Source organism: Charadrius vociferus, unplaced genomic scaffold (genome assembly GCF_000708025.1).
Source record: "Charadrius vociferus isolate BGI_N301 unplaced genomic scaffold, ASM70802v2 scaffold448, whole genome shotgun sequence".
In the NCBI taxonomy this organism is placed as follows: domain Eukaryota; kingdom Metazoa; phylum Chordata; class Aves; order Charadriiformes; family Charadriidae; genus Charadrius; species Charadrius vociferus.
The window spans coordinates 96,439-122,773 of NW_009649753.1; the positions used below are offsets into that span (position 1 = coordinate 96,439).

The window sequence follows — 26,335 nt, forward strand, 5'->3', positions numbered from 1 at the left end:
AGGGTGTTTCTACTTAACTAGAGCAGCTAAGTGGAGAGTTTCCTTGGTGTTTTACAAAATATAAAAGTTCTACTTGTAATTTGAGCAACAAATGTAAGGAACACTGAATAATTAAGAGGATTAGAGATTTCTAGGCACTGCACTGAGAAACTTTTGATAAGAAAATATAGAGCTTGGTTTGGGAGCTTTAAGAATTAAACCTTGTTAGTTCTATGAAGCAGCTGTGTTAAAAGATCTGTTGAAGTAAGTGTATTTTACCTCAAGGATCCTGTGTTCTGTCTTCTGAATAGACTTGCGGAAACACCTTCTCAAAGGAATTTTTCAGAGTAAAATACAGTGTTTGTAGAAATCTTGTATTTCTGAAGCAGCATTCTGAACTGGTTCCTTGTTCTGTTGTCTGCTCTCCTCTTCTCCCAAGGACCATCTTAATCTTTCTCTGCACAAAACAAAGCTGACCCTATGGCCTTTGTAGTATCTCCCGCGGGACAGTAGACTGTAAATTTATCATTCATATAAGCAAGAACAAGCTTTTTTAGAGGGAAAACAATTGTTATTCAGTCTGGATGGTAATGTTTTACCCCTTTTTTTTTTTCTTTTCTTTTTCCCCAAAGCTTAATATGTTGTGAGAGACTGTACAACGTTTTTGGTGGACTTTCTGTTGCACCATGACAATGTTTGATATAGCATCTCTTTTGCTGTGAATTACTCGAACTTACCTTGTCAACCCATGTCAACTATGTTTTGGGCACAAATGCAGTATGGGCTATACCTTGTTTTAAGTGCTCCCCAGAGCTTTACAAATGAAAGGTATTTAACAATGCCTGCAAAATAGTTTTACAATGCATGGTATATCATTTTTATTTGTAAGGGTTACTGTTGTCTACAAGGAGCTTCACAAGCATCGTTTAATTTTTAAAGAAATCATTCTGTGTGATGGCGAAAAATCAAAAATGCTTTGGCTTTGAAGTCATTGTTTGAGGGTATCTCATCTTAAACTTCCTTCAAAGGATTTCTTTGTTCAGCCACTCCAAAATTCACTATTAGTTATGGGAGTTACTGAAGGTTAAACTTGGCATGAGCATTTGAAGGATTTAAAAGCATAGCATCCTGTAGATGAAACAGAGCAATAAAAAATTGCATGATTACTGAATCAATATTATACCATTTCCTGTATACTGAATTCCTTTATTTATGGTGAAAAATACCTGTCTGTTTACTTCTTATCTTCTGCAAATATCACGCCTATTTTTTTACCCCTCCTCTTTCCTTTGTATCTCCTCCCTTGTGATAGAATCAATTGCATCAGTGGATATTATATAAAGAGAAGTTTTCAGTGGAGTTCCCAGTTCACCCACCTTAGCCACCATGGGGCTAAGAGTTGCCAGCCTTTTGATGCTGTGGCTGGCTTTTTCCTCTGCAAATGAAATAAGAAAAGGTAAGCTCTAGAAATGAAATGATAGATTACCTCCTCTAAAAGGGTGAGAAAATCAAAATATCACTGCAGAGATAGAAGGAGGCAGTGCATTTAAATAACGCACTGGAGTTTTAAGGTGCCTTAAATTTCTTAACCTTTCAAATAGTGAGGCTACATGGCTCAGCCAACTGCTCTCTTTGGACAAATTAGTACCTATATCTACTGCATTAATCTCTAGTTTGATGTGCTTGGAAAATATTTTCAGTGTTACTTTTCTTTCCGTGTATTGAGACTTTCATAGGTATGGCAAATGCTTGGCAGAAAGTAACTATAGGAGTTTGGGAAGTTCATTGTTACAGTGAAGAAAGTGGATAACTGTGCCTTCCGTTACTTTGGAATGACGTAAATGCTTTCTTCAAAAGTGAATGTAGTAATACTGGACAAAGCTTATCTTGTCATTCAGGACATCAGTAATCCTTCTGTAAAAGCTTTAATTTTCTCTATTTGTTATCAACTTTGTTTCAAAATGGGGTTCTTGTACTGAAAAATATTTTTGGAGGAAGAGGAATTTTGTGCAGTGATCGGGTTTGGGGCATTGGTATGCTGTGTCTTTAATTCAGCAATGGAAGGAAAGCGTTATCTTGCATTTGATATCCCAGCTGTGATCTTTGGGAGAATTTCTGTGTAGCCCTCCTTCTGGGAAAAGAAGCATGCCAGCTTGGTCTGGTATGATTGATACCATCGAAGTACTTAGAGGTCCCCTTGGTAGTTTCACTTTCTCAAATGAAACACTGCAGGAAAATCTTGTGAAGATGAGTGGCATGTGTGCTTTTTGTATCTTGGCAAGCTTCCCAAGTACGCTCAGCTCCTATGTTTACCCCTAACCTACAGCATTGTGAGATTTATCAGATACTGTCTTAATTTGTATTATTGGTTGGTATAGATGGCTGGGAAGGGAACAAATACCGTCAGCTTCATCCTTTGCTATTGCAAAAAAAAAAAAATTATTTTTTTTTCCTCCCACTATGGTTATTTTCTGACCTATCTTCTGAAGAATTTCTATTCTGTAGTCATAAAAATCACTACTTCTGTTAGGAAAAGAAGGAATTCTTTAAAAACTTGTGTTGTGCACAAGTCCTCTCATAATATTTAACCAGTATTTCTTGAGTAGGAGTGGTACTTTCTTGGTTTTCTAACTCAGTTTCCTTTCTAGTGCTTGTTTCATTGGGGAAGAAAATAACTCTTAGAAATATTTAATATTGCTAAAAATAATACTGTGATTCAGAATAAACTCTTATGTTTGGCAAAGCAGCTCTATTGCACTGATGCATCAGCTTGTTAGTGGTCAGAGGGTTACGTTTCCCCACTTCATGCAGCCAAGTTCCTTCACCTCAGTAAGGATTATAAGACATACCCAGGTCTCAGCAGTATTTGTTAATATCTTATTTCCTATCAGAGATTCACATATCTTCTGCTTAACAGACAGATACTTGATGAGGCTTGAGATCTGTGGAATCACTATACACATAATTGCAAGTGGTTTGTACTGTGTAGTGCAACACTTACCTTTTCTAGACTCTAGCTTTTTTCACTTTTTTCATTCTTATTTGTTTTTCAACAGGAAGGACAAGAAACCATGGCAACTATGTCTGCAGCACTTGGGGAAACAACCATTTCAAAACTTTCGATGGAGACATCTATCAATTCCCTGGCATTTGCGAGTATAACTTTGCTTCTGACTGCCAAGAGTCTTACAAGGAGTTCTCTGTCCACATTCAGCGTACTATGAACAGCAATAACCACCCTGAGATCCAGTATATTCTGCTAACAATCAAGGACTTGACCGTTTACCTCAGACCAAAACTGGTTGTGGTGGATGGGCGGATGTAAGTTCCTTTAGTATAATGGTATTTCACGCAAATGTGCTGGGAAGATAAAAGCAGGATTGATTCTTTAGACAGCAGTCTGTATACCGTTGAGGTAACTGTTACAAGCATTTCCACGAGCCAAAAAAAAAAAGCCCTTTGAAATCCAGCATAAAAATTGCTTTGGGGAGGGGCTTTATATTAATCAGCATTTCTACACTGGCAGAAGTGATGATTTAAATGCAAGTCAGGAAGATGTTTGAGTGAATTGTTCTTTTTTCTGGTTGTGCAGGAAACAATGCAGCTCATGAGCCAGATCTTTCACTGGCATAAAATGACATAGCTTCATTTGTTTTATGGCAGCACACGGAGTTTACCTTAGCAGATAGTCTAGCCAGTCCTTAAAAATGAAGATGCATTTCTCCGGTGTCTTTTTTTCTTATTTTGTGGCAGAAGAGAGGTGCTTTTTTCTGATCTTCATAAATAATTCTTTAAGGTCTGATGGCCATTCCTCAAGGGGTTATAACAGATATAACACAGGTCAAAATTTATACTAATTTGCATGTGACAATATGTACTTTTTCAGAGTGAGCTGCAGTATTTTTCTTCTCCTGTAACATGGTCACACCAGGAACTAGTCTGACACTGTAACTGGAGCCAAGTAGTGCCTACCCTTTCCTATCATTATCCTATCTTTTCAGTGTGTGTATATATAAACATTGAAACAAGTGAAGCGCCTCATCAGTTAAGACATAGTTCTGAAAAGAGAAGAAACTGGCTTTTAGTATGTCTTAGCATAAGTTTAAAAAAGATCTTTTCTATTGTCATTGAAGGACTGGGTTTTATCCAGAGCTCATCTTTTACTCTGAAGTTTGGAAGCCGCTGCAATGAAAATCTGTTCAAAGATAGAAAATAACATTCAATTTTCCAAGGATCATACCAGAATGCATAACAAAATGACATGAAGTTATAAAAAAATGCATTCTTACCCCAAATTGAAAAAGCACTGTATTGCATAATCAGGTCTTAAAAAGAACTCAATGAAAAACAAGTTTAGAAATCCTTTAAAAAACATTTTTCATAACCCAAACCTCTCTTTATCTTAGGTAGTGTTCATAAAGCAATAGATCCCTTCTGAACAGATGGCTTGTAGAACAGGTTTTTGCTGCACGGCGGATTTAGTTTTTTGTAGAACTCAATTTCCCATATTGCTCTTTAAATGGAATACTATGCATTGCCATGTAAAATAGCATTTCACACTAGCGAAGTGAAAACCGTATAGTAGAAAAGTGTACGAATTTGGCTTTTGGTACCTGATCCACCAATTGATTAAATGCCCTAGTATTAACAAAAAAGAGAAATATTCCATGCTGTGGTAGCTGAAAGATGAAAAGCTGCCCAATGTTTTATAATCCTTCTCCAAAAACATGATCTCTTAAAGCATCATTGTCCAAAGAATGAACAATGCAATCAAAAGTGGAAATAATGGCTTTTGAGTTCCCGCCTAGTATATAGACGTGTAAGTCATTTGGCCATGTAGAAAATGCCAGAGGTAAACAGCTGGGAAAATCCCAGTGGCGGTAAATTAGGAGATAAAATTCTCCCAGTCAAGAGACTACTTAAGAGGAGATGTGCATAGACGTATGTGAATCCTGATAGGTAACAGTTATATTGGCAAATCTTTAGAAAATGAACTGGTTATTTTGACTGGATACCAGTTTACACTACTTCTGTTTGAACAGACTCTAGTTCTTTAGATTTTGTAGGATGAGGGTGCGTGCCACAATCCCTTTTTTATTGCTGAATGAAATTCAGCAGTGTCACTTGTTACATAGTGCACTATAAGGCAGATGTACAAGAACAGGAGAAAGATCTGGTGAACTGATTCTTGATCAGACAAAAACATCTATGCTCAACCTTCTGCAAAATATCTTATGACACGTTAACATGCCAAGCTGTCACCATTAACAAGCTTGGTCCTGTCAACTGAAAACTAATGAACTAACTACTGAAACAAACTACTGAATTCCTCTCAACATGCTGCTTTATTTTCAAAATTTGTTGGAAGTCCCTGTATCCGCTTGTGCTTTTTGAACTGTGTTTTCAGGAGGAAGATTCATTCCAAGCAAAGGAACATTCATTCTCTCTGAAATGATTGTCAGATCTTTTGGTAAAGAAAAGCTTCCATTTAGGTTGTTACCACTTTCATTGAAGTAAATTATTAGTGAGTGTTCCCATATATATATTTCCATATGTATTTCTGTTAATACCACAACGATGATGGATTTTCCTTTGATTAAGCTGAAGACATCTGATATTTTCACTTTTTTCTTAAAGAACCCATACCTTCAAGGAGGCTTTGCCTCTGAAATTGCTTTGCCTTTTAAAGGCAAACAGTTATCATGTCAAGTGTCAGAGAGAGAGGATTTTGTGACTCATTAAAACGAGGCATCCTGTGCAGCTAGGATCAGGTAGATAGACACAAGTTTCTCTATTCATTAGGGTATTTGACTTATTACAGACCTTCATGTCACCCCTTATGTTTCTGTACTAATGCAAAGTCTCTGATTTTCTCCCTAGCGTGAAGACACCTTACTACAGCTCCGGTATGCTCATTGAGAGCAATGACATTTACACCAAGGTTTATGCCAAATTAGGTCTGATTCTGATATGGAATCAGGAAGATGCACTGATGGTATGTATGATCCAAGTCTTTTTTATTGGTATTTCCTGGGTTTAACAGACTACTGTATACTGAACTGAATTAGAATCTCACAAACTCAGCAGAGCCAGAGTGTTAGGCTGACTCATCCAACTAACACTTATAGTACCTTATTTTAAAAATATGAAGTTATTTTCTCTGCAATGTGATAGAGGTAGCAGTATGGCATGTAGATGACCTTACTGGTCTCAGGAAAGGGAAAAGCAGCCTTCTGAGAAATAGATAATGTTTCTGCACCCCCACAATCCAATTTGCATTTTCCTTCATTTGTCTTTTAAAGGACTGCCATCATCAATTTTCCTAATTTTATCCCAGTAGGGAAAAAAAGGAAAAAAAAAAAAAGACCTGTGATTTTAAGAATGCTTTCCTTTTCATCTTTACCACCATGGTGGTTACTGCCATTATTGAAATATAGGACTTTCAGTCACTTCTTTCTGGTTACTTTTTGCATCTGTATGTTTATTAACTATGTTAAAAATTCATTTGCAATAGCTGCTTCTCTAAGAGTTTTGTATTCACCATTGCTTCTGTCATTTAGCAACTTCCTTTTTGAGTAAACACGTTTGCTTTGCAGTGTCCTAAAGCTCCAGATAATTTTCTGAGTTTTCTTTTTCTTCCCATTACCTAGGTGGAGCTGGACAGCAAATTTAATAACCATACATGTGGTCTCTGTGGGGATTACAATGGGGTTCCAATCTACAATGAGTTTATCAATGGAGGTGAGTCATCCTACCATACCGGCAGTTATCCCAGAAGATAAGCTGATAAGCATTGTGCATAGGAGCATCAAGGAGAACAAATTTCACCTCAGAGATTTTTGTGATTGCCCCAGAATAAGCATTATGTTCCAGTGCTGCACTCCTGGTCTAAATTTATTTTATTCCAGATGAATCATCTTGTCCTTTTCTCTAATGGCCTCCTTTTCTTGTTGCCACTTTAAATTTTTAAGAACACTTAGACATAATAGACATAATTCAAAGCAGAGACCTGTCTCTGACAGGTATATTTGATACCATAGTAACTGTTTTCTTTGATCAGTAGAATCCCAGAAATCAAATACTCCATGTCAATTTTTGGACCTTAGCAAGTCCTCTTTGTATTTTTTTCTCATAGTTACAAGCTACAATTCAATTACGTATGGGAATTTGCAGAAGATCAGCAAACCCAATGCCAAATGTGAAGATCCTGATGAAACTCAGGCTATTCCAAGCTGTAATGGGCATGTGAGTATTCCTAGAGGTGAACTTCACTTGCATGGGCACATGGAGACATCCTTGTGCTACAGGGAGTTAGTGTGTGAGGAGTTGGGAAGACTTTTTTCCTTACAGGGCAAATGGTTTCTTACTTTTTTGAATAACTGTTGCTGTTCATAAGACAACAGTTTTTATGACAAGACAGGAAATGTCTAGAAGCTCGGGCACTTACAAATCTCTTAAATATTATTACTCTTCCTCCTTAGCGTGATGAGTGTGAGAGGTTGCTGACGTCCTCTGCATTTGCTGATTGTCGGTTGCGTCTTAATTTGGAAATGTACATCCAAGCCTGCATGCAGGACAAGTGTGCATGTAATGGAAATGAGGACTCCTTCTGCCTCTGCAGCACCATCTCTGAGTATTCTCGCCAGTGTTCGCATGCGGGTGGCCGGCCGAGTGAATGGAGAACACAGCATTTTTGCCGTAAGCAGCTATATAAATTTTACAAATAAACAAATATTTCATGGATGTAGCACTGTGAAACATTTAAATTTATTCCTTCTTTACAAAACTATAGGCATATATTATAAATTTCATACCAGTAGTGCAACAAACTACATACTATGTTCTTCCTGTTTTCTTCTATTACCCTTGTTATTAAGAAATCTTTTTCAGATTTCAGAAATTTTTTTCTGTTCCCATTAAAAAACTGTGCAGTCTGATGCTGCAGATGACTGGTATAATTTGATCTATTCAAGACCAAAAGAGGAAAATAGGAAAAGCAGGGAAAGCAGTTCAGAAACAGACAAAAATGCTTTCACAGATGGAGTCTGGCTCAGGACGCCACTGACTGGGGAGCAGGGGTTATGATCTGTGGTTTCTGAGGAACAAAGGACTTTACACTCAAATAACTAATCATGTCTTTCTCATTCTTTCAGCCAAAACCTGTCCTGATACCATGATCTATAAAGAAAGCAGCTCACCCTGCATGGATACTTGCTCACACATGGATATCAGCAACCTTTGTGAGGAACACTACATGGATGGTTGTTTCTGCCCTGAAGGCAAGTGTTATTCTAGCCATTGTATATGGAACAAAACCAAGAGCTCTGACAAAGGAGGTCAGAGCTGAAATATTAAGTGTAGTTCAATTGTATCTTAAAAATTAGTACCACTACTCATTATTTCCCCCCCTAGGGGAACATAATTGTAAGGTTTTTAAAAAGGGAGGTCATGATTGATTAATTAATCAATGATTTTATAGTTAAATCGGATTAACACAATGACAGGTAATAAATCTGCTTTTTACTTCTCAACAAGTGGAATTCCGCTAATGTATAGAAAATCATGCTTTTTACATTGAATAATTCTGAGACAAGGTATTTCATTTGCCCAGAGAGTGATAATGGCAGACAGGAAGTGAAATTTTCAGACTTACTGTCAACCTTATGAAAAAAGATTACAATGGTAGTCTACAGAGTATGTCAGAAGGACTGAAAATCTAAGCATGTAAAATTCTGAGATTGTTCTTGTATACTTATATTAAGCTTTTTATCTGTGTAGTTACATAGATGGATAGACTTAGATTTTCAAAGCTGGATAAAAGTGTTTTCCATTTGTCTTATATTAAAGGAAGTAGAAACTGTTTTTTTCACAGTTTTGATAACCTCAGCCTCTGCTTTCTGTGTCAAGTTGAGAACATGTCTCCTCTGAGAGTTTCTCCGCTGTGGAAGTTCCTTATGTCAGAAAGTGCTGGAATAGTTTACTGTTGTTCTTTACAGGAACGGTGTATGATGATATTACTGGAAAAGGCTGCATACCTGCTAGCCAGTGCCACTGCAAACTCCATGGAAAGGAGTATTCACCTGGAAAAAGCATTACCAATGAATGTGAAGAATGGTAAGCATTATGGTTGTTTACACATCTATCTTTGAATGATTGTAAATGGGTCTGCATTTTTCAGTCTTCCACTTAGTCATAGGAGACTTCCTGAAAACATTCTGAATTTAACATTTATGTTGCATGTCTATACAACCAATTTTCTGAAAAGTTTTTTTGCAGCTATGGCATATGGCACAGAGGAAATCTTCAGGAAATTGTCAAAGATACAGTTTCAAAACACCTAGGGGTATCTTGCTGTTTGTTAGATATACAGATACTTTCAGTGCTCTCAGCTCCTGTAATATCTGCAAGCGTTTTTTTATTATTTGTCTGTTTATAGCACCTGTGATTCAGGCAGATGGACGTGCAAAGATTTACCCTGTCCAGGCACATGTTCAGTGGAAGGAGGTTCCCATATTACCACCTTTGATGGGAAGAAATACACCTTCCATGGAGACTGTTACTATGTGTTGACCAAGGTACTGTGTACTGTAAGGCTTTTCTCTTGTAGAGTAAATACAAGTGCCTGTGTGCTGATATGTAACAGCTGTGAACTGTTGTTTTTTTTCCATTGTTATGGGATGAGGTAATCAGAAATGCTAAAAAGCTGTACTGGAAAATTCAGGATGGGCTGTAATAGCTCTAGGGGGGGAGCTGGGCTCTTACTGGCATGGGTGGTTAACCTAGTCTGACAGTAGACTATATATGTTGTCATTATCCAGTGGAGTCCTTAATGTATAAGAAAGCAAAGGATCACTCTGGCTGCATGGATAGGCAGACTGCAAAAATTGGCACTTCACAGGATTAGAAGCTCTCAGACAGATCTGTAATAGCTTGTTCTGTGTCTGAGTGTCAAGTTCAGCTGGGGGAAGGAGCTAGGCAGCTATTTCATTCATCTGTTGCTAAAATATCTGGTGTCTGTTCTTCTAGAGAATGACAAATATCTTGTTGAACTAGAAACCATACCACTAAATTTGTTTGAAAGACAATTCAGCTTCCAGAGCCAGTGCTGAAATGGTGGTCTTAATAGCTAACTTCTATACTAATTGTTATTGTAACCGATGACTGTAGTCTTTGTTTTGAAAATCATCGTGTGAGATTTTTGATTGGACTAATGGACATTTATTTTGCTGTTATTGTAGGGTACTGCAAATGACAGTCATGCTCTCCTGGCGGAGTTGACTCCCTGTGGCTCCACAGACAGGCAGACCTGTTTGAAAACTGTTGTGCTGTTAACAGATCACAAAAAAAATGTAAGCATTCTGTGGGTTTTGCTAGATATGTTGAAAATTGACATGTTTCCCTTACTGAGGAGCAATAAATAATTCTTCTGGAGTGGCTCTTCTGGGCAGATGAGACACCTCAGACAGGCTGCAGAACAACTCGGGCTTCTGCCTCGAGGACTCAAAATAGACCGAAACTGAAGAAAAGATGAGATTTAAATAAACTGACATTTCCCCCTCTTCTCTTCTCTGTTCTATGCTATATAATTATTCTCACTGTATTCCAGGATGACTGGAAGGAAGGGTACCATTCTTCCTCCCCTCATAGCATTTCATTCAGATATAATTTTATAGATCTAACTGAGTCTTTTTCAGAAGAGATCCTGTCTTTGAACGTTGATACAATCCAACCTTCTTAAATGTTTATATTTTCATTCACTTTAGTATTCTGTTTGGTTACGGATATATCTTGACTATATTTATACATAATTTTGCATACATCTGTATTCATAATTTTCCTCCCATGTTTCTGGTCTTCCATGTCCTTGCCAGCACAAATAGAACAAAACCAAAACAAATCAGAAACCCATCATTTTATGTTTCTGTATGTACAGTCTAGCATTTTATGAGGAAGTTTAACAAACTGTTTTCTTACCATGCCAGAATCATCCTAAACCATTACACTGAACCTGTGGCACGTGTTTTTATAGGGAATAGGAACTTGCTATAGATCCTGAAGGCCCAATATTTTCTTTTACTTGCTGAAACCAAGGTGCCCAATATAAACAAGCTTTGCATTTCATTACTGCTATAATTTGCTGCAGAAGCGTAAGTGAAACACTGATCAGCAAGATGAAACCTTACTTGCATCCTACACATCTGCTGCCATATTCAGTTTTCAGACAGGTTCTTCCTTTCAAAGATTTTAAGTTCTAGTCACAGTCTAAATGTACAAAATGTCTCCCCTCTTAAACCTTTTTTTTATTAGTTCCTTTTCCTCTCAGTACCTGGAACCTCATTGATTCTATTTACTATTATACAGGTGGTGGTTTTCAGATCAGATGGCAGCGTTTTACTGAATGAGATGACAGTGAACGTGCCTCATGTGTCAGGTAAGGGCCATAGCCTTGTGTGTCATGTGTCACACACCTGACTTCTTGTGTGGGGTTGTATTTTTTCAGAAGCAAAAGTGGAAGAGAGGCAAATGAAATCTGTTCGGATTTTGGAACAGCTTGAGGATGAATGTGATTTAATAGTCATCACTGAGAATTTCATGGGCACACTGACTCTGTATACAGTGGATGACTGAAAAAATATGTCTGTTCACTTTTTTCATGTATCTTGAATATACTTTGGCATGTAGCTTGGGAAAGAGGAATTGTCATGGCATAAATTTGAAGGAGATAACTTAACCTGCCTATAAAGAGGGGTATTTAGCATTTTCCAAGTATGGCTACATAGTGTAGGTGTGTCCTGGCTCTTAGTCATGGTGAGGTTCAGTCATGTCTACACCACCCTGCTTCCTCCCCATGCTTTTTTTTTCCTGTGGGAAAAAAGCCTGGCAGAAGGTAACTGCTGTATTTTCTGGTCAACCAGGGCAGGAAAGAAGGATGTACTGTGTAGCATCTTCTCATCTTCCCAGCGTACTTCAGACATCAGCATTTTTTTGTATAATCAGTGGACAAATTTAGACAAATACTTTCAGAGGCTGACTCAGATCACCTAATTTTGGAGCCTAACTTATGGTAGAAGGTCACTATCAGACAGCAGCTTTGACTCTGAGAGTAACTCTTGAAAAGAATGTATAACTTCTCTTTATCACTCCTTTTTAGATATATTCAGGCAGCACACTGACACAGTATGTGTTGCTTCTTATTTACTGGCCTATCTGCAAATAGCATGTTACTTGCAAGAAAATAATTCTTTATCTGAAAGGACAAGTATTCATAGGATGGTATGTTCATGAATGCTTGCACAAAACCAATTACAGTGTGTAGCTGAAAGTTTAGAAAAATTAAAGTGCTCTAGGCAATAAAATAGACCATCTAGTAAGTAGATTAAATAGATAAACAAAATAGACCATCTAGAAAGTAGATTAAATAGATAAATAGAGCATATAATAATGGATTTGTTATAAGAAATTGGTTAACCAGTAGGTGTTGGGTTTTGGACTTTAGTAAAGCTTTTGATGCAGTCTCTCAGAGTATCCTTCTGGATAAAATGTCCAGCATACAGCTAGACAAGTCCATAATACATTGAGTGAACAATGGTCTGACAGGTCAGGTTCAGAGAGCTATAGTTAAAGAGGTTACATCAGGCTGACTGCCAGTCACCAGTGGGGCTCCCCGGGATTCAGTTTTAGGGCCAGTGCTCTTTAATGTTTTTATGAATGATCTGGATGTCAGAGTCAAATGTACATCAAGTAAGTTTGCCAATTATACTAAATTAGGAGGAGATATGAACTCCTTCAAGGGTTGAGAGATCTGGATAGACTGGAGAGGTGGGCAATCATCAACCATATGAAATTTAACAAGAGCAAGTTCCACCTGGGATGGGGTAATCCTGGTTATACCCGCAAACTGGGGGACAAGATACTGGAGAACAGCCCCACGGGAAGATGTTTGGGGATTTGGGTTGATGGCAAGTTGAATATGAGTCAACAGTGTGCCCTGGCAGCCAGAAGGGCCAACTGTGTCTTGGGGTGCATCAAGCACAGCATATAGCTAGCTGTTCGAGGGAGGCGATTGTCCCACTCTACACTGCACTGGTGCGACCCCGTCTCAAGTACGGTGTGCAGATTTGGGCTCAATATGAGGACATCGAACTATTAGAGTGTCCAGAGGAGGGTGACCAAGATGGTGAAAGGTCTCGAGGGCAAGCCTTGTGAGGAGCAGCTGAGGTCACTTGATTTGTTCAGCTTAGAAAAGAGAAGGCTGAGGGGTGACCATGTCACGGTCTACAACTTCCTCAAGAGGAGCAGCAGAGGGGAGATAGGACATGAGGAGATGGTATGAAGCTGCATCAGGGGAAGTTCAGATTGCACATTAGGAAAAGGAAAGTTCTTTACTGAGGTGGTGGTTGGTTACTGGAACAGGATCCCAAGGCAAGTGGTCACAGCACCAAGCCTGTCAGATTTCAAGGAGCACCTGGATGACACATATAGTTTAGTTTTAGGTAGTCCTGTGAGGAGCAGGGAGTTGAACTTGATGGCCCTTACGGGTCCCTTCCAACTTGATACGTTCTGTGATTCCATGATTTTAATTAGGAAGCCTGGTTCCCCCACTATGTTGATTTTTTATGTCAGTTCTGCTGATTTTCTATAATGGCTTGATTAACTTAAGTATAAGCATCTCACATTTTATAAGTAGCAATATTTAGCTATGTATTGGCTTGTAGAGACACACTTATTACTTATTGTGTGCAACAGTGCTGGGATAATTCTCAGAAAATCTCTTGCTCTTCAGATTGCTCAGCATTAATGAGTTAGCATTGAAGCTGTATTGCAGAAAATCTGAATTTGATTCTGATCCCAGAGATGAGTCATTATAGGTAATCAACTTGTTAAGTTGGTGGAGATCAGTGTTGCGTCTAGTTGGTCAGCAATTTTTAGAGGAAAACAATTAGTAACTTGATCCCGATCTCGGAGTTTTCATGGCTGGTGATGCCTTAGAATCGAATAAGAAGTGTTTCTTTCAGCAGCCTATGTGTGTATCTACTTCACAGTTCATGTTTTGTTTTTCAGCCAGCTTCTCAGTATTCAAGCCATCTTCCTACTACCTGCTTGTACAAACTCCTTTTGGGCTTCAGCTGCAGATCCAGTTGTTTCCAGTCATGCAGCTGTTTGTGACTGTGGATCAATCAATTCAAGGAAAACTTCAAGGCAAGTGTCTATTCAAATGGGAAGCAAGGCCGTGCTGTTCCACAGCTGAAGCATCATTTATGCTTTACATGAGTGATAATTCATGCTACTTATTGATTCAAGAGGAGGAAACTAAAAGCAGAAACCAAAATATTGGAAGAGAATTGACTCAAGCAAACTAGAAATGCATTTTTATTATTTCATATTAAAGTGACCTGTCACTCCAGTGCCAGTACATTAATGTTTCTTAGAATATTCCTTACTTTTGTATTAATTTAATTTTTAACTATCCACAAAACCAGGCTTTTGGTGCATTTTGTGTTTTTAATATCATCAGAAAGCATAAAAAATGCAGGTTAGAGAGGTGATCTCATGAGGCAGAGATATCTTAATGAAGACTATGCTTCTCAAGAGGTTAAAGATTTAAAATAGGGCTCCTAAATCTTCAGTACTTATAGTATGCATTAATATTGAGGTGGAATAATCAGCTGTATGAACTTCTGTTTCTAATGTTTGTGATCAGTTGTTCCTTTCCCTTTGACCTTTTAGAATAAGAATGAATAATAACTAGGTAAAATTTTTACCTTCTTCTTCAATAGGTCTTTGTGGAAACTTTAACGGAATGGAAGGTGATGACTTTAAAACAAGCAGTGGGCTGGTGGAAGCTACAGGATCTGCCTTTGCTAACACATGGAAAGCTCAGTCCACCTGTACAGACCAGGTAGAAAAGCTGGAAGACCCCTGCAGTCTCAGTATTGAAAGTGGTAAGCACACTAATAAGTCAGATGGTTGGCTTCTGCCAGAATGAGCAGCATTGCTATGTGTTACTGCAATAGGTGTGTAAGAGTTGTAGTGTGGCATTGAAGTTTTTTTAGAGGACCGTCAAATTAATAACTACTTTCTGCAAGTACATATACATACAAGCACTGATTTCCCAGCAAATTGAAACGAAAGTTTAGGGGGTGATTGTAGAGGAATCCTCAGCCGGAAGATAGGTAAGCAAGGTCATTAATTTGTATTACCTGCAAAGGCAACTTGTATTTCCTAGTATTAGTAATTATAATTAGTAACTATAATTAGTAATTATCACTATGTTTAACTTAGCTTTATGGTCTCCAAATGGAAAGGGCTGTCACGATTGCATGTAAACAAGTTGGAGCAGTAAGATATGATTTTTGATTTTATGATTGCGTGTCTACTGCTAGATAACTGAATCAGAGTACAGACATATATGCACAGTGAATGCATGTAGGTTCTCCGCTCCCCAAAGTGCACACAATTCTCTCTCATTTGTATTATTCAATTGCATTTATGTGACAACATAACTAGATATGGCATAAGGAAGATAAGTGAATGTAATGAATATAATGGTAAAATTTCATTTTTCTTCTATTTTTGCAGCAAATTATGCTGAGCATTGGTGTTCTTTGCTGAAAAACTCAGAGGGTCCTTTTGCAAGATGTCACTCAATCATTGATCCTTCAGAATACTATAAGGTATTGTAATCTTGCACTCTTTTTAGTACTGCTTCGTTTCAGATGGATGACTGTAGACATTTATCGCTGTTCAAACATTTGAGACATTACTGAGTAGCTTGCTTATAAAAGCTGGTGAGGTTTTTGCAGTGATTAACTGAGGCAGCATAGCATGCATCCAAAGTATCTCCTATGATGAGATTCTTATGGAGTGCTGCTGAAGAAAAAGGTAATTTATTCTTCTGGTTTCTTATGTTTTGTATTTAATGTACTTTTTTATTGGATTGGATATTTGAACTGGAAAGAAGATTCAAGAGGTGCAGGTGTGCACAAAAAGTTTGTCTATGGCTTACAAATTAGTTACTATTAAGTCAGAAAAAGAAAAAGTAAATATTTATTAAGTTTCCTGTATTGCTTGGAATGTAACACGAAATAATTTTCGTGCCAGAATCTCCATGACTTACCTTCCCTCTGCTCATAACTGTTGAGCAGTAAGTGAGGCTTACCTGAGCAGAAAAGAAGAAACTCCTAAATCTTTGCTCATACCTGAAACTCAGTCTGAGCTTAAATTTTCTGAAGATCTTCCATACATCTGGTTAATATCTTGCCGTTATGATTTTTGTTTTTTATGGATCTCTGTATTTCTAAGTTGCAACTGAGAAAGAATGGAATCTCATAGAATCATATAGTCATAGAATCATTTAGGTTGGAAGGGACCTTTAAAGGTCACCTAGTCAAACCACCCTGCAATGAGCAGGGACATCTTCAACTCGATCTGGTTGCTCAGAGGCCCGTCCAACCTGACCTTGAATGTTTCCAGGGATGGGGCATCTACCACCTCTCTGGGCAGCCTCTTCCAGTGTTTCACCACCCTCAGCATAAAAGATTTCTTCTTTGTGTCTAGTCTAAATCTGCCTTCTTTTAGCTTAAAACCATTGCCCCTTGTTCTATTGTAACAGGCCCTGCTAAAAAGTTTGTCTCCATCGTTCTTCTAAGCCCCCTTTAAGTATTGAAAGGACACAATAAGGTCTCCGGAGAGTCTTCTCTTCTCCAGGATAAACAACCCCAGCTCACTAAGCCTTTCCTTATAGGAGAGGTGTTCCATCCCTCTGATCATCTTCATGGCCCTCCTCTGGACCCACTCCAACACATCCATGTCTCTCCTGTACTGAGGGCTCCAGAGCTGGATGCAGTACTCCAGCTCTTGTCTCACCAGAGCAGAGAATCCTTTAGGAAAGGTGTTGTTAGGAGGCTGGCTACTTGTTAAAGGTTCAAGAGGCTTGGCTTAGGTTAGGATAAGTATCCAAACATTTTCATTGTGTATGAAATGGGGTAGAATTTTCAGTCTCTTTGTTCATCCCTTCCATTGTTTTCTAATTGTTGGAATTAAAAAAAAAAAACACCATCAGGAAAAGGACACAGTATATTTCATAGCAATGGAGTTGCAATTGCCCATTGGTTTCCCATAGTCTTACTGAACCTTTTGCTCCTTTTTCAGAAATGTAAATATGATACCTGCCTTTGTGAAGACAATGAAGAATGCTTGTGTGCTGCCCTGTCCTCTTACTCAAGAGCCTGTGCTTTCAAAGGGGTCATACTGGGAGGCTGGAGAAAAAGTGTCTGCAGTAAGTGATGGAGCTGTAATCCCCATGGAATTAATTAGCCACGAGAAATAAGCAGATTCTCTCTGAATTTGATTGTCAGTGATCTCAATGATAAGGGATTTGGATTACGTCAGAAATGTTTAATGGACTTAAAAGAGACAATGCTTACAATGTCTGCTAATTCCTTTTATATTCTTTAGCATGTCATATTCATGACATTTAAAAGTAGAAAGCACTATTTTTCATTTTCACCTTCTTTCTCCACTTTAAATAATAATGTTGCTTCTATCTTTGACTAATTGAATCCCAGACATCATGGCTTTTACATTGTCTTTGTTTATCAGTGTCTTTGTTTATCATTGTGCTTGCTTTCCCTCAACAGCACAGTATTGTTGAGACTAGGAGTTTATTGTATTGTGTTCTCCCTCTGATTATCAGTATGTGAAACAAATATGGGTATGAAAGTAGAAACTATTAGTAGCAGTTAAAAAGAAGAATTCAACTGGTAAACAGCTATCATCACTTGTGACTTATGATGTTCTTCTACTTTAACAAAATCTAGGGGAGTATTTTTACCATTACATGCTGCACAGCCACAGAAACCAAAACAGAAATGTCAAGGTTAAATTGCCCATCCTGCGTCTCATATTTATCAGTTTGTTTATTTTCCCTCCAGGTAGTGAAGTGTCTGCCTGCCCAGGAAATCAAATCTTCCTTTACAATCTTACAATGTGCCAGCAAACCTGTCGATCCCTGGCTGATGGTGAAAAGCATTGCTCGCAAGACTTTGCTCCTGTGGATGGCTGTGGCTGCCCATATAATACATACTTGGATAACCAGGATATCTGTGTGCCCATCTCCAAGTGCCCATGTTATTACAAGGGTTCATACCTGGAACCAGGGGAATACGTCACAAAAGATGGAGAACGTTGGTATGTTTTGTCATGGCTTCTTCTTTGTGGGGATAAAAGCCCTTTTAAAATTTGCTTACTAGGTGTAAGCTGCTTAGTGCTTTTTTTGTGCTTTAATGAACATTTATAATGCGTTTCACAACATCTTTATGCTGAGCAAAGCATCATCCTGTTGCAATGTAATTTATTAATAATTGAGAAGTGCAGCTTTGTTTCGAGGTGTGAGTACTCGCCTTCACGGATAAATGTTACTCTGAAGCTGCACTGTTAATAGGACTTTATTGAGCCGAGAGGTAAAAAGACGACAAAAGGCCAGCTATAATGTTACGCTGCTGTTTCTTTTTCTGTCAGAGGCAGATTGCTTGTGTTTTCCACTGGAGGAAGGTCCCCTTGATATGTGCTTACTGTAGCATAGGCTTTTGAAAGGATCTTTCATGGTTGTGGTGTTTTTGTCATGGACTCTGACAACTGTTTGCTGCATGAGTCATCAGTGCAAACTGTGAAATACTTCCTGCTCTCATCTGGCAGATGAAGCATACAAACTAACAAATTTGCAGCATATGAGTTAAACAGGCATTAAAATATACTGTGTATCCAAATGAAGGCTTTGATTTAAATTATCTGTTTCATTATTAACTGTTTCCTGAGTCATCAAAAAGTATAATATTAAGGATTATAGCTGTCATTCCTTAAAACATAACCTTTCTGTGCATTGTGCCTAAAATCTTTCTACACTTTTTCTCCAGGTGAAAATTCATAAGTTTGCATCAATAGAGTTCACCTTGAAATATCAGTAGAAATTATGCAAGACATCTCTGATAAATAGTCTCAAGTTTATATAAACAAATCCTTAGATTTAATTGAAGACACTGAGCTTCCTTTTTGTTTTAATTTCTGCTTACTTCGCTTCTTTTCTAGTGTTTGCCGAAATGCAAGGGTCCAGTGTACTTCAGTGATGATAAGAATGAAAAGTAAGTGACATTCTATGGAGTATAATAAAATAAAAACCATAATGCAACCTCCAACCCCAAACTTACACTTTCCATTTGAATTCCACACTTATTTGTTTTGCGTGGGTTTTTTTTCTCTTTATATGAGGAGTTACGTATTTTCACTTTGTTCTGTCTTCACCAAGTCTCTTTTTTTTCATAAGGATAGGTATACCCTGAGATTTCTGTCTCAGTCACTATCACCTTTCACACACATTTGTTTTGCCTTTTCTTGATTCATCTAAACCAACAATATACCTTCCAGGTGCAACAGAATGTTCTTCTAACAAAACGTACTTTGACTGCAATGCATCACCAGAGTGGACTTCACAAACACCTGTACAACTTAGCTGTCATACTCCTCAAACTGATCATGTATGTATTCAATTTTTCTCCATGTCATGTTCCCTTTATTCTGTTCTTCAAATGACCATGCAACATGAGAAAGCAGTTGTAATAACAGTTTATTTTGCTTTGGTTAACCTTCCTTTCTTTCTCCCCAATGATATTACCCTGTTGCCAGTTTCATGATGATTCCCTTATGTTTTCCCTCTCCTTTTTCTTTTTACTATCTCTTCTGTAGAGTCATACCTCCCAAGTGATATATGATTTGGGTTCTTAGAAAATCAAAAAAGAAAAGAAAAACATTAGAAACCTGGAAGAAAAACCTTATAATACTAATCAATATTAGACTGTTTGGTTATAAATGCAGTTTTTACCAGAGTGCTTGTGAAGAAGTGGAAGAAAAATGCGGTGCTTTTTCATGAAGTAACAATATCTCCTCATATTCCTTAGTTCCAGGCAGAGTGTGTCTCAGGCTGTGTGTGTCCTGAAGGTCTGTTTGATGATGGGAGAGGGGGCTGTGTTGAGGAGAAGGACTGCCCATGCAGTCATAACAACCAGTGGTATTCTCCTGGACAGAAGATAACAGTGGACTGCAACACCTGGTAATAATTTTGTGCTCTCTTCTAGATTATAATGTATGCAGTAAATTAATAGTCATGTGTAAGCTTATGTACTACAGTGACTGCCATAGCTGCAAATGTAAACCTTTATTTTCAGGCATACTTTTTGCTATCTGAGGAAATAAAGATTGTGCTGAAAATATTGGGGTAACAGAAAGCTCTGTTTTCAGTAGGCATCTCTTACTGGGAAAGTGCACTCATTTTTTAAATATAAACACTATCAGATCTAAAAAATGTAGCTGGCCAGAGTTAAAAATCATGTTATAGGCTTAAAAACAGGCTAAACTATTGAGGTTGAGACTTAAGACACTCAGCAACACGGAAATGGGTATTGTACATGTTACGATGTTGTTTCAGGTAGCTGCTTGCTTTGTTCTGTGGTTTTCCAAACAGCACACTCTTGTTAAGATCTGAAAATGCAACTCTTCTGCTCTCTTCTAGTACCTGCCAAAAAGGGCTTTGGAGCTGCACTGAAGACCTGTGCTATGGGACTTGTACGATATATGGAAGTGGCCATTATATCACCTTTGATGGAAAATTCTATGACTTTGATGGGAATTGTGAATATGTGGCTACTCAGGTAATGCTCATCAGGAGGGCTGAAATGGCATCTGAATGCCTTGAAGATCCACCTTCCTCTTTGGTTTTGTCATTCCTCATTGCCTGCCATCACTGTTCCTAACGTGTTTACACATTCTGCCAAGATAAATTCTGTATTTTCAGTGCAGGCAAGCTGTGTAAATGTGGTTTTTTTTCTGATACAGTGCTCATAAATTGTATATAACAGGACTATTTTACAGTGAGAGCTGACAGCTCATTATAAGTTGTGAAATGAATCAGATGTATGTAGAGATGTATGTGCCTGTAAAAATATATGTATGTAGGATTTCACATATGAAGCAGCAGTAACGTTTTATATGTTGTGGAAATTTAAATTAGTGTAATTATTATGAGGTTGAACTAAAAATTAAATATTCTACCTAATTTTCTTATGCTCGTGTTTTCCTTTTTCAATAGGATTTTTGTGGTGACAAAAATTCCAGTGGCTCATTCAGTATCATCACAGAGAATGTCCCTTGTGGAACTACAGGAGTCACCTGCTCAAAGGCTATTAAAATGTTTCTAGGGGTGAGTAATGATACTCAGTGCATATATATCAGTATTCAAGTATTTCAAAAAAAGTTAATGCTCCAAAGCTGCATCCCTAAAAGCAGCTATAACAAGTAAAGGTTAGAGGCCCTATCAAATTAATTTGCAAAGGTGTAGATTCTCAGGTAGTGAAACCTCTCTCAAAGGTGTTACACCACTTTCTGTCATCTTGGAAAGTCATCCCAGACATTGAGCTATTGGTTTCAGAATAAGTTGTATTGTTACGAGTGTCTAATATTTTGTCATCATAAAAGTTAGTGTTAACAATATTTCTATTTTTATCTTTCAGAAAACTGAACTGAAATTGGAGAACAAAGACTATAAAGAAATTCAGCGAGATATTGGTGATGATGTGCAGTATTGGAACAGGACAGTAGGCCTCTACCTTGTTATTGAGGCTAGCAATGGTGTGATGCTTATCTGGGATAAGAAGACTACTGTTTTCATCAAGCTGACCCCTGATTACAAAGTTAGGATCTGTCTATCTTTTTCTGAAGTAGTAGTATGAATAGATTAATGAGATAAGGAAACATAAATGTTCTTTTAGTCTGATTTCGTGTTTAATTCCTTTATCATCTGCACATTGATGATTAGCTTGCATTATTACTGTCAGAGCTTGCAGAAGTGCTACTGGAGTTCCTTACAGTCCATCAAAATGCGTAGCAGAGGATGCATTGCATATGATTGCTATAAAACTAGACATCTAAGGTATTCTGACTTTGTCAATCTTAAGAGCTGAGCATCCAAAGTAATTCAGGGGATGCTGCATGGAATCTCAGCCCTGAGTTAAAATCAAACTCCCTACGTAATGTGTGGAGATGGTTCTGATTTCTGAAAATCAGCATACTGAATTATAGAGTACTGAATTCATTGGGCTGAATGAGGAGGTGCGGAGTTGTATAAACAGGGACATAGTGTTGCTTGAGGGAACTGATGTACCTTAAATAGCACGACCAAAAATTCACTACTGTGGATAAGTTGCTAAATTCTTTCTTTTGAGAAAAATGAGCCCCTGTCATATTTTTCTCCATGGATGAAGAAGTGGTGCTCATTATATTAGAAGCTTTTAATAAAAACAGTTTTAAGCAGAACAAAATTCCCTCAGGCTTATATTAATAGCTGAGTTAGGATAAATCGAGAAGAATGGGAAATAAATTCATTCTTCTCAGCTGAAAGAGGCTTAGCTACACTTTAGTGTTAGAAGTTGGATGAAGGGCCACCACAGAAACATGGAAATACACTGGATGTAATTGGTTTCAAGGAGGGAAGACAAGGCAGCTAAGTACACAGACAAATAAAGGTTTAATTTCTGTACAAATTGTTTTGAAGTAAAGATGAAAATACATCATTTACACAGAGAGTCTGTTGTCCTTTTTAATGTCAATGTTTTACTCTTAGTTTACTGGAGTCTGTTTCTCACTTCCATGGTATATTTAAAAGCTGTGGATATGTTAATTGTCTTTTCCAGGGCAAAGTGTGTGGTCTGTGTGGCAACTTTGATGGCAAGTCTAACAATGACTTTACAACAAGGAGTGGGCTGCAGGAGACTAATGCTCTGAAGTTTGGCAATTCCTGGAAACAGTCTTCCATGTGCCCAGATGTCACAGAAGAGATTAAACCCTGTGATGTGAAACCACATCGGAAGTCCTGGGCAGAGAAAGAATGCACTATCATCCGGAGTGAAGTCTTTAAAATTTGTCACTCCAAGGTTTGTAGAGGGCAACAAGTGATGGGAGAGCACAGTGCATTTCTGTTACTACAGAAGCGGAGAGATCATCAGAAATGAAGAGATGGTTAAATAGACTAATGTTCAATTAAGTTTTCAGTACAGCTACAGGTGTCAGCACATTTCAGTTAGCGTTAGTCAAAGTAGTTTGAGTATCTGTGGCAATGGGACTGTGTCCGTAGCAGTGCCAGCCCCAGCTGTACAAACCAGTATTCATCACCACAGTTTCACTGCTACTGCTGTGTAAGCTAGGTTCAAAACTCTAGCTTGAATAGGTCTGTGTGCACCACGTCTTGTTGAGATGTCAATGCTGCAAGTTTGAAAGGCTTTGCAATTGTCAGACTTGTCTTCTGACAGAAATGCATACTATACTTGAAAGGTGGCTGTTGAAGATACCACTGCTCCTTGTAATATTCAGCCCACAGAAGGGATGTTCTTGGAAACCACTGACATTGCACAGTTTAAACAGGCTTAGCTGCTAGTACTGTGCCTCCAGATTGTCATAGCATACACTATGTCAGCCCCACAGCTTCCAGAGCACAGTGCACAGAGTGCACTTCTCTCTATTTCATGTCTCTTTTCTGAAGTATGATAACATTAACAACAGTTTGTTCTTAACTGACAGTGGAAAAGTCACAAAGAACTATTGATTTGGTTAACTTAATACGTGTTTCTGTGCTGATTCCTTCATTGGCTAAAATCCAGTCTAAGTTTCTCCTCTTGCGGTCCCAAGCAAAAAGGTGGAAATGTTTTGTCAATGTGTCATTGGATAAATTCCAAAAACTGGCAGGCACAAAATTCTCTGCTTCATATTTGCTGTGAAGTCCAGCCTTTCTGATATTGATCACCACTTGGTTGGCAAAGCTTGATGGAAGATAAGAGTTCGTTTGGCAATTCTTGGAAAGAGTCTCATTCCTGCCCAGCTCAATTCCCATATTTCAAGAGGTATCTCAGGCTTAATATTTTGAAAACTAATTTGGAGATGAACGGGGGGATCTTTTCTTTCCCCAACAGGTGGACCCAATGCCTTTCTATGAAGCTTGTGTTCATGACGCTTGCTCTTGTGACAGTGGTGGAGACTGTGAGTGCTTCTGTTCTGCAGTTGCTGCATATGCTCAAGAATGTACCAAGGCTCAGGCCTGTGTTTTCTGGAGAACTCCTGATATATGCCGTGAGTAACAGTTAAACACAACTCTATCTTTCTGGCCACTGTCAGAAAGCCTATCGAAATAAATCATTAATACTATCACTGCAAGGTCATGCTAGCTATGCAATGAAATTTATTTTTGCAGCGTATCAGAGAACAAACAGAACTAGTAAACTTACATATTTCAATTATCTTTTATTCAGCCTAGCTTCTCTTTTTTCCTTTCCTTTTCCTTTTCCTTTTCCTTTTCCTTTTCCTTTTCCTTTTCCTTTTCCTTTTCCTTTTCCTTTTCCTTTTCCTTTTCCTTTTCCTTTTCCTTTTCCTTTTCCTTTTCCTTTTCCTTTTCCTTTTCCTTTTCCTTTTCCTTTTCCTTTTCCTTTTCCTTTTCCTTTTCCTTTTCCTTTTCCTTTTCCTTTTCCTTTTCCTTTTCCTTTTCCTTTTCCTTTTCCTTTTCCTTTTCCTTTTCCTTTTCCTTTTCCTTTTCCTTTTCCTTTTCCTTTTCCTTTTCCTTTTCCTTTTCCTTTTCCTTTTCCTTTTCCTTTTCCTTTTCCTTTTCCTTTTCCTTTTCCTTTTCCTTTTCCTTTTCCTTTTCCTTTTCCTTTTCCTTTTCCTTTTCCTTTTCCTTTTCCTTTTCCTTTTCCTTTTCCTTTTCCTTTTCCTTTTCCTTTTCCTTTTCCTTTTCCTTTTCCTTTTCCTTTTCCTTTTCCTTTTCTTTTTCTTTTTCTTTTTCTTTTTCTTTTTCTTTTTCTTTTTCTTTTTCTTTTTCTTTTTCTTTTTCTTTTTCTTTTTCTTTTTCTTTTTCTTTTCCTTTTCCTTTTTCTTTTCCTTTTCCTTTTTCTTTTCCTTTTTCTTTTTCTTTTCCTTTTTCTTTTTCTTTTCCTTTTTCTTTTTCTTTTTCTTTTTCTTTTTCTTTTTCTTTTTCTTTTTCTTTACTGAATTCTGGTTTAAGTTGTATCATGTCTCATATGCTTGGTCTTGGCCTGCTGGAAGTGACTCTCAGCCCATGTGATACAGCAAGGTAGAACTATTTTGAATATACTGCAAGAGTTTTTAAGAGTTTCCTAGCAGCTAGGTAGGAAAATACTCTCAGAAATTTACCCCTAATTTTAAACTAAAATCAACACTAATTCTTTATTTTATTTTATTTTATTTTATTTTTTTGTTATGTGAATCAAGCATTTGCAACCTGCAGCTTGAGTGTTTAGTATCTTGGGCCCCGGAGTTTTGACCCCAAATTTTCATGTACCCTATGTATAGCATAGCATAGCATAGCACAGCATAGCATAGTAGAATATAGTATAGTAGAATATAGTAGCATATATTATAGTAGAAGAAAGTCCAGGTCCTATACCTCAAGAGAAATTTTGCTGTCTTAATGTGTAGATTCATTTAGCTTGTACCTTTAAAGACCTGACCAGAACTGCATTCTGGCAACCATGTTTTTAATCAGCTTCTCTTTTTTTCTCATCAGCAATATTTTGTGACTACTACAACCCTCGTAATGAGTGTGACTGGCACTATGAGCCTTGTGGCAGTAATGTCACAACCTGCAGGATGATTAATAATGTCAGCACCAACTTTTCAGTACCATACCTGGAAGGTAATAAATTCATTGCCATTTTTGTATTTTATTTCATATAACTTTGTCCAGGTACCATTTAACAAACATGGAATTGTCAGTCAGCTTGACAAGATGTTCCTAAATCTATTATGTTGAATTTGTCTCCAGTCTTACATCATTGTTTCTGATAATGTAATTTATTCTTTATTAACATCAGTGGGTGATAGTTACATTGCTGTCAGCCATAAAACTAGGTCTCTGCTTGGTTAATATCTTGAAACATGCAAGATGATTACACCATTGTAATTTTGCATCCCATCCTAAGGGCACTTCAAGAAAACTTTTTACATGATAAAGAAGCAAGGTACTGACAGTTGTGGTTTTTTAACCTTATCATTCTTTATGCATCAGATCCATCTTGAGTTTATTAAATTAATGTACAGCTTTGTCCTATCTTTACAATGGAAAATATCTTTGATATCAGACACACTTATGCTGCTATATATTGGATTCTTAATGGAGACCACAAAATGTTGTCAGAGGCCTACTGGGAGCTACCTCCATTTTTCTTGTATTTCATTTGTAGTTTTTGTTTAGGCCTTAAGACCAAGATGTAAAACATATTATTCTGCATTCCATGCCACTTAGAGG

At 37.7% G+C, this 26,335-nt stretch overlaps 1 protein-coding gene across 1 annotated transcript in view; it reads left to right on the plus strand.

The window, feature by feature from the left end:
* The first annotated feature begins 1,365 nt into the window (after positions 1–1,365).
* Positions 1,366–26,335, plus strand: part of MUC2 (mucin 2, oligomeric mucus/gel-forming) — a 60,690-nt gene continuing 35,720 nt past the window's right edge. Inside the window, exons 1-25 of the mRNA XM_009890870.1 lie at positions 1,366–1,435; positions 3,036–3,300; positions 5,860–5,974; positions 6,630–6,720; positions 7,115–7,224; positions 7,461–7,677; positions 8,133–8,258; positions 8,976–9,093; positions 9,416–9,554; positions 10,218–10,328; positions 11,341–11,410; positions 14,041–14,178; positions 14,757–14,921; positions 15,559–15,653; positions 17,131–17,261; positions 17,917–18,168; positions 19,066–19,118; positions 19,402–19,511; positions 19,932–20,083; positions 20,543–20,681; positions 21,119–21,229; positions 21,540–21,719; positions 22,719–22,958; positions 23,991–24,147; positions 25,595–25,723. Of these exons, the coding sequence (XP_009889172.1) occupies positions 1,366–1,435; positions 3,036–3,300; positions 5,860–5,974; positions 6,630–6,720; positions 7,115–7,224; positions 7,461–7,677; positions 8,133–8,258; positions 8,976–9,093; positions 9,416–9,554; positions 10,218–10,328; positions 11,341–11,410; positions 14,041–14,178; positions 14,757–14,921; positions 15,559–15,653; positions 17,131–17,261; positions 17,917–18,168; positions 19,066–19,118; positions 19,402–19,511; positions 19,932–20,083; positions 20,543–20,681; positions 21,119–21,229; positions 21,540–21,719; positions 22,719–22,958; positions 23,991–24,147; positions 25,595–25,723 (3,484 nt within the window). The remainder of the gene's footprint in view (positions 1,436–3,035; positions 3,301–5,859; positions 5,975–6,629; positions 6,721–7,114; positions 7,225–7,460; positions 7,678–8,132; positions 8,259–8,975; positions 9,094–9,415; positions 9,555–10,217; positions 10,329–11,340; positions 11,411–14,040; positions 14,179–14,756; positions 14,922–15,558; positions 15,654–17,130; positions 17,262–17,916; positions 18,169–19,065; positions 19,119–19,401; positions 19,512–19,931; positions 20,084–20,542; positions 20,682–21,118; positions 21,230–21,539; positions 21,720–22,718; positions 22,959–23,990; positions 24,148–25,594; positions 25,724–26,335) is intronic.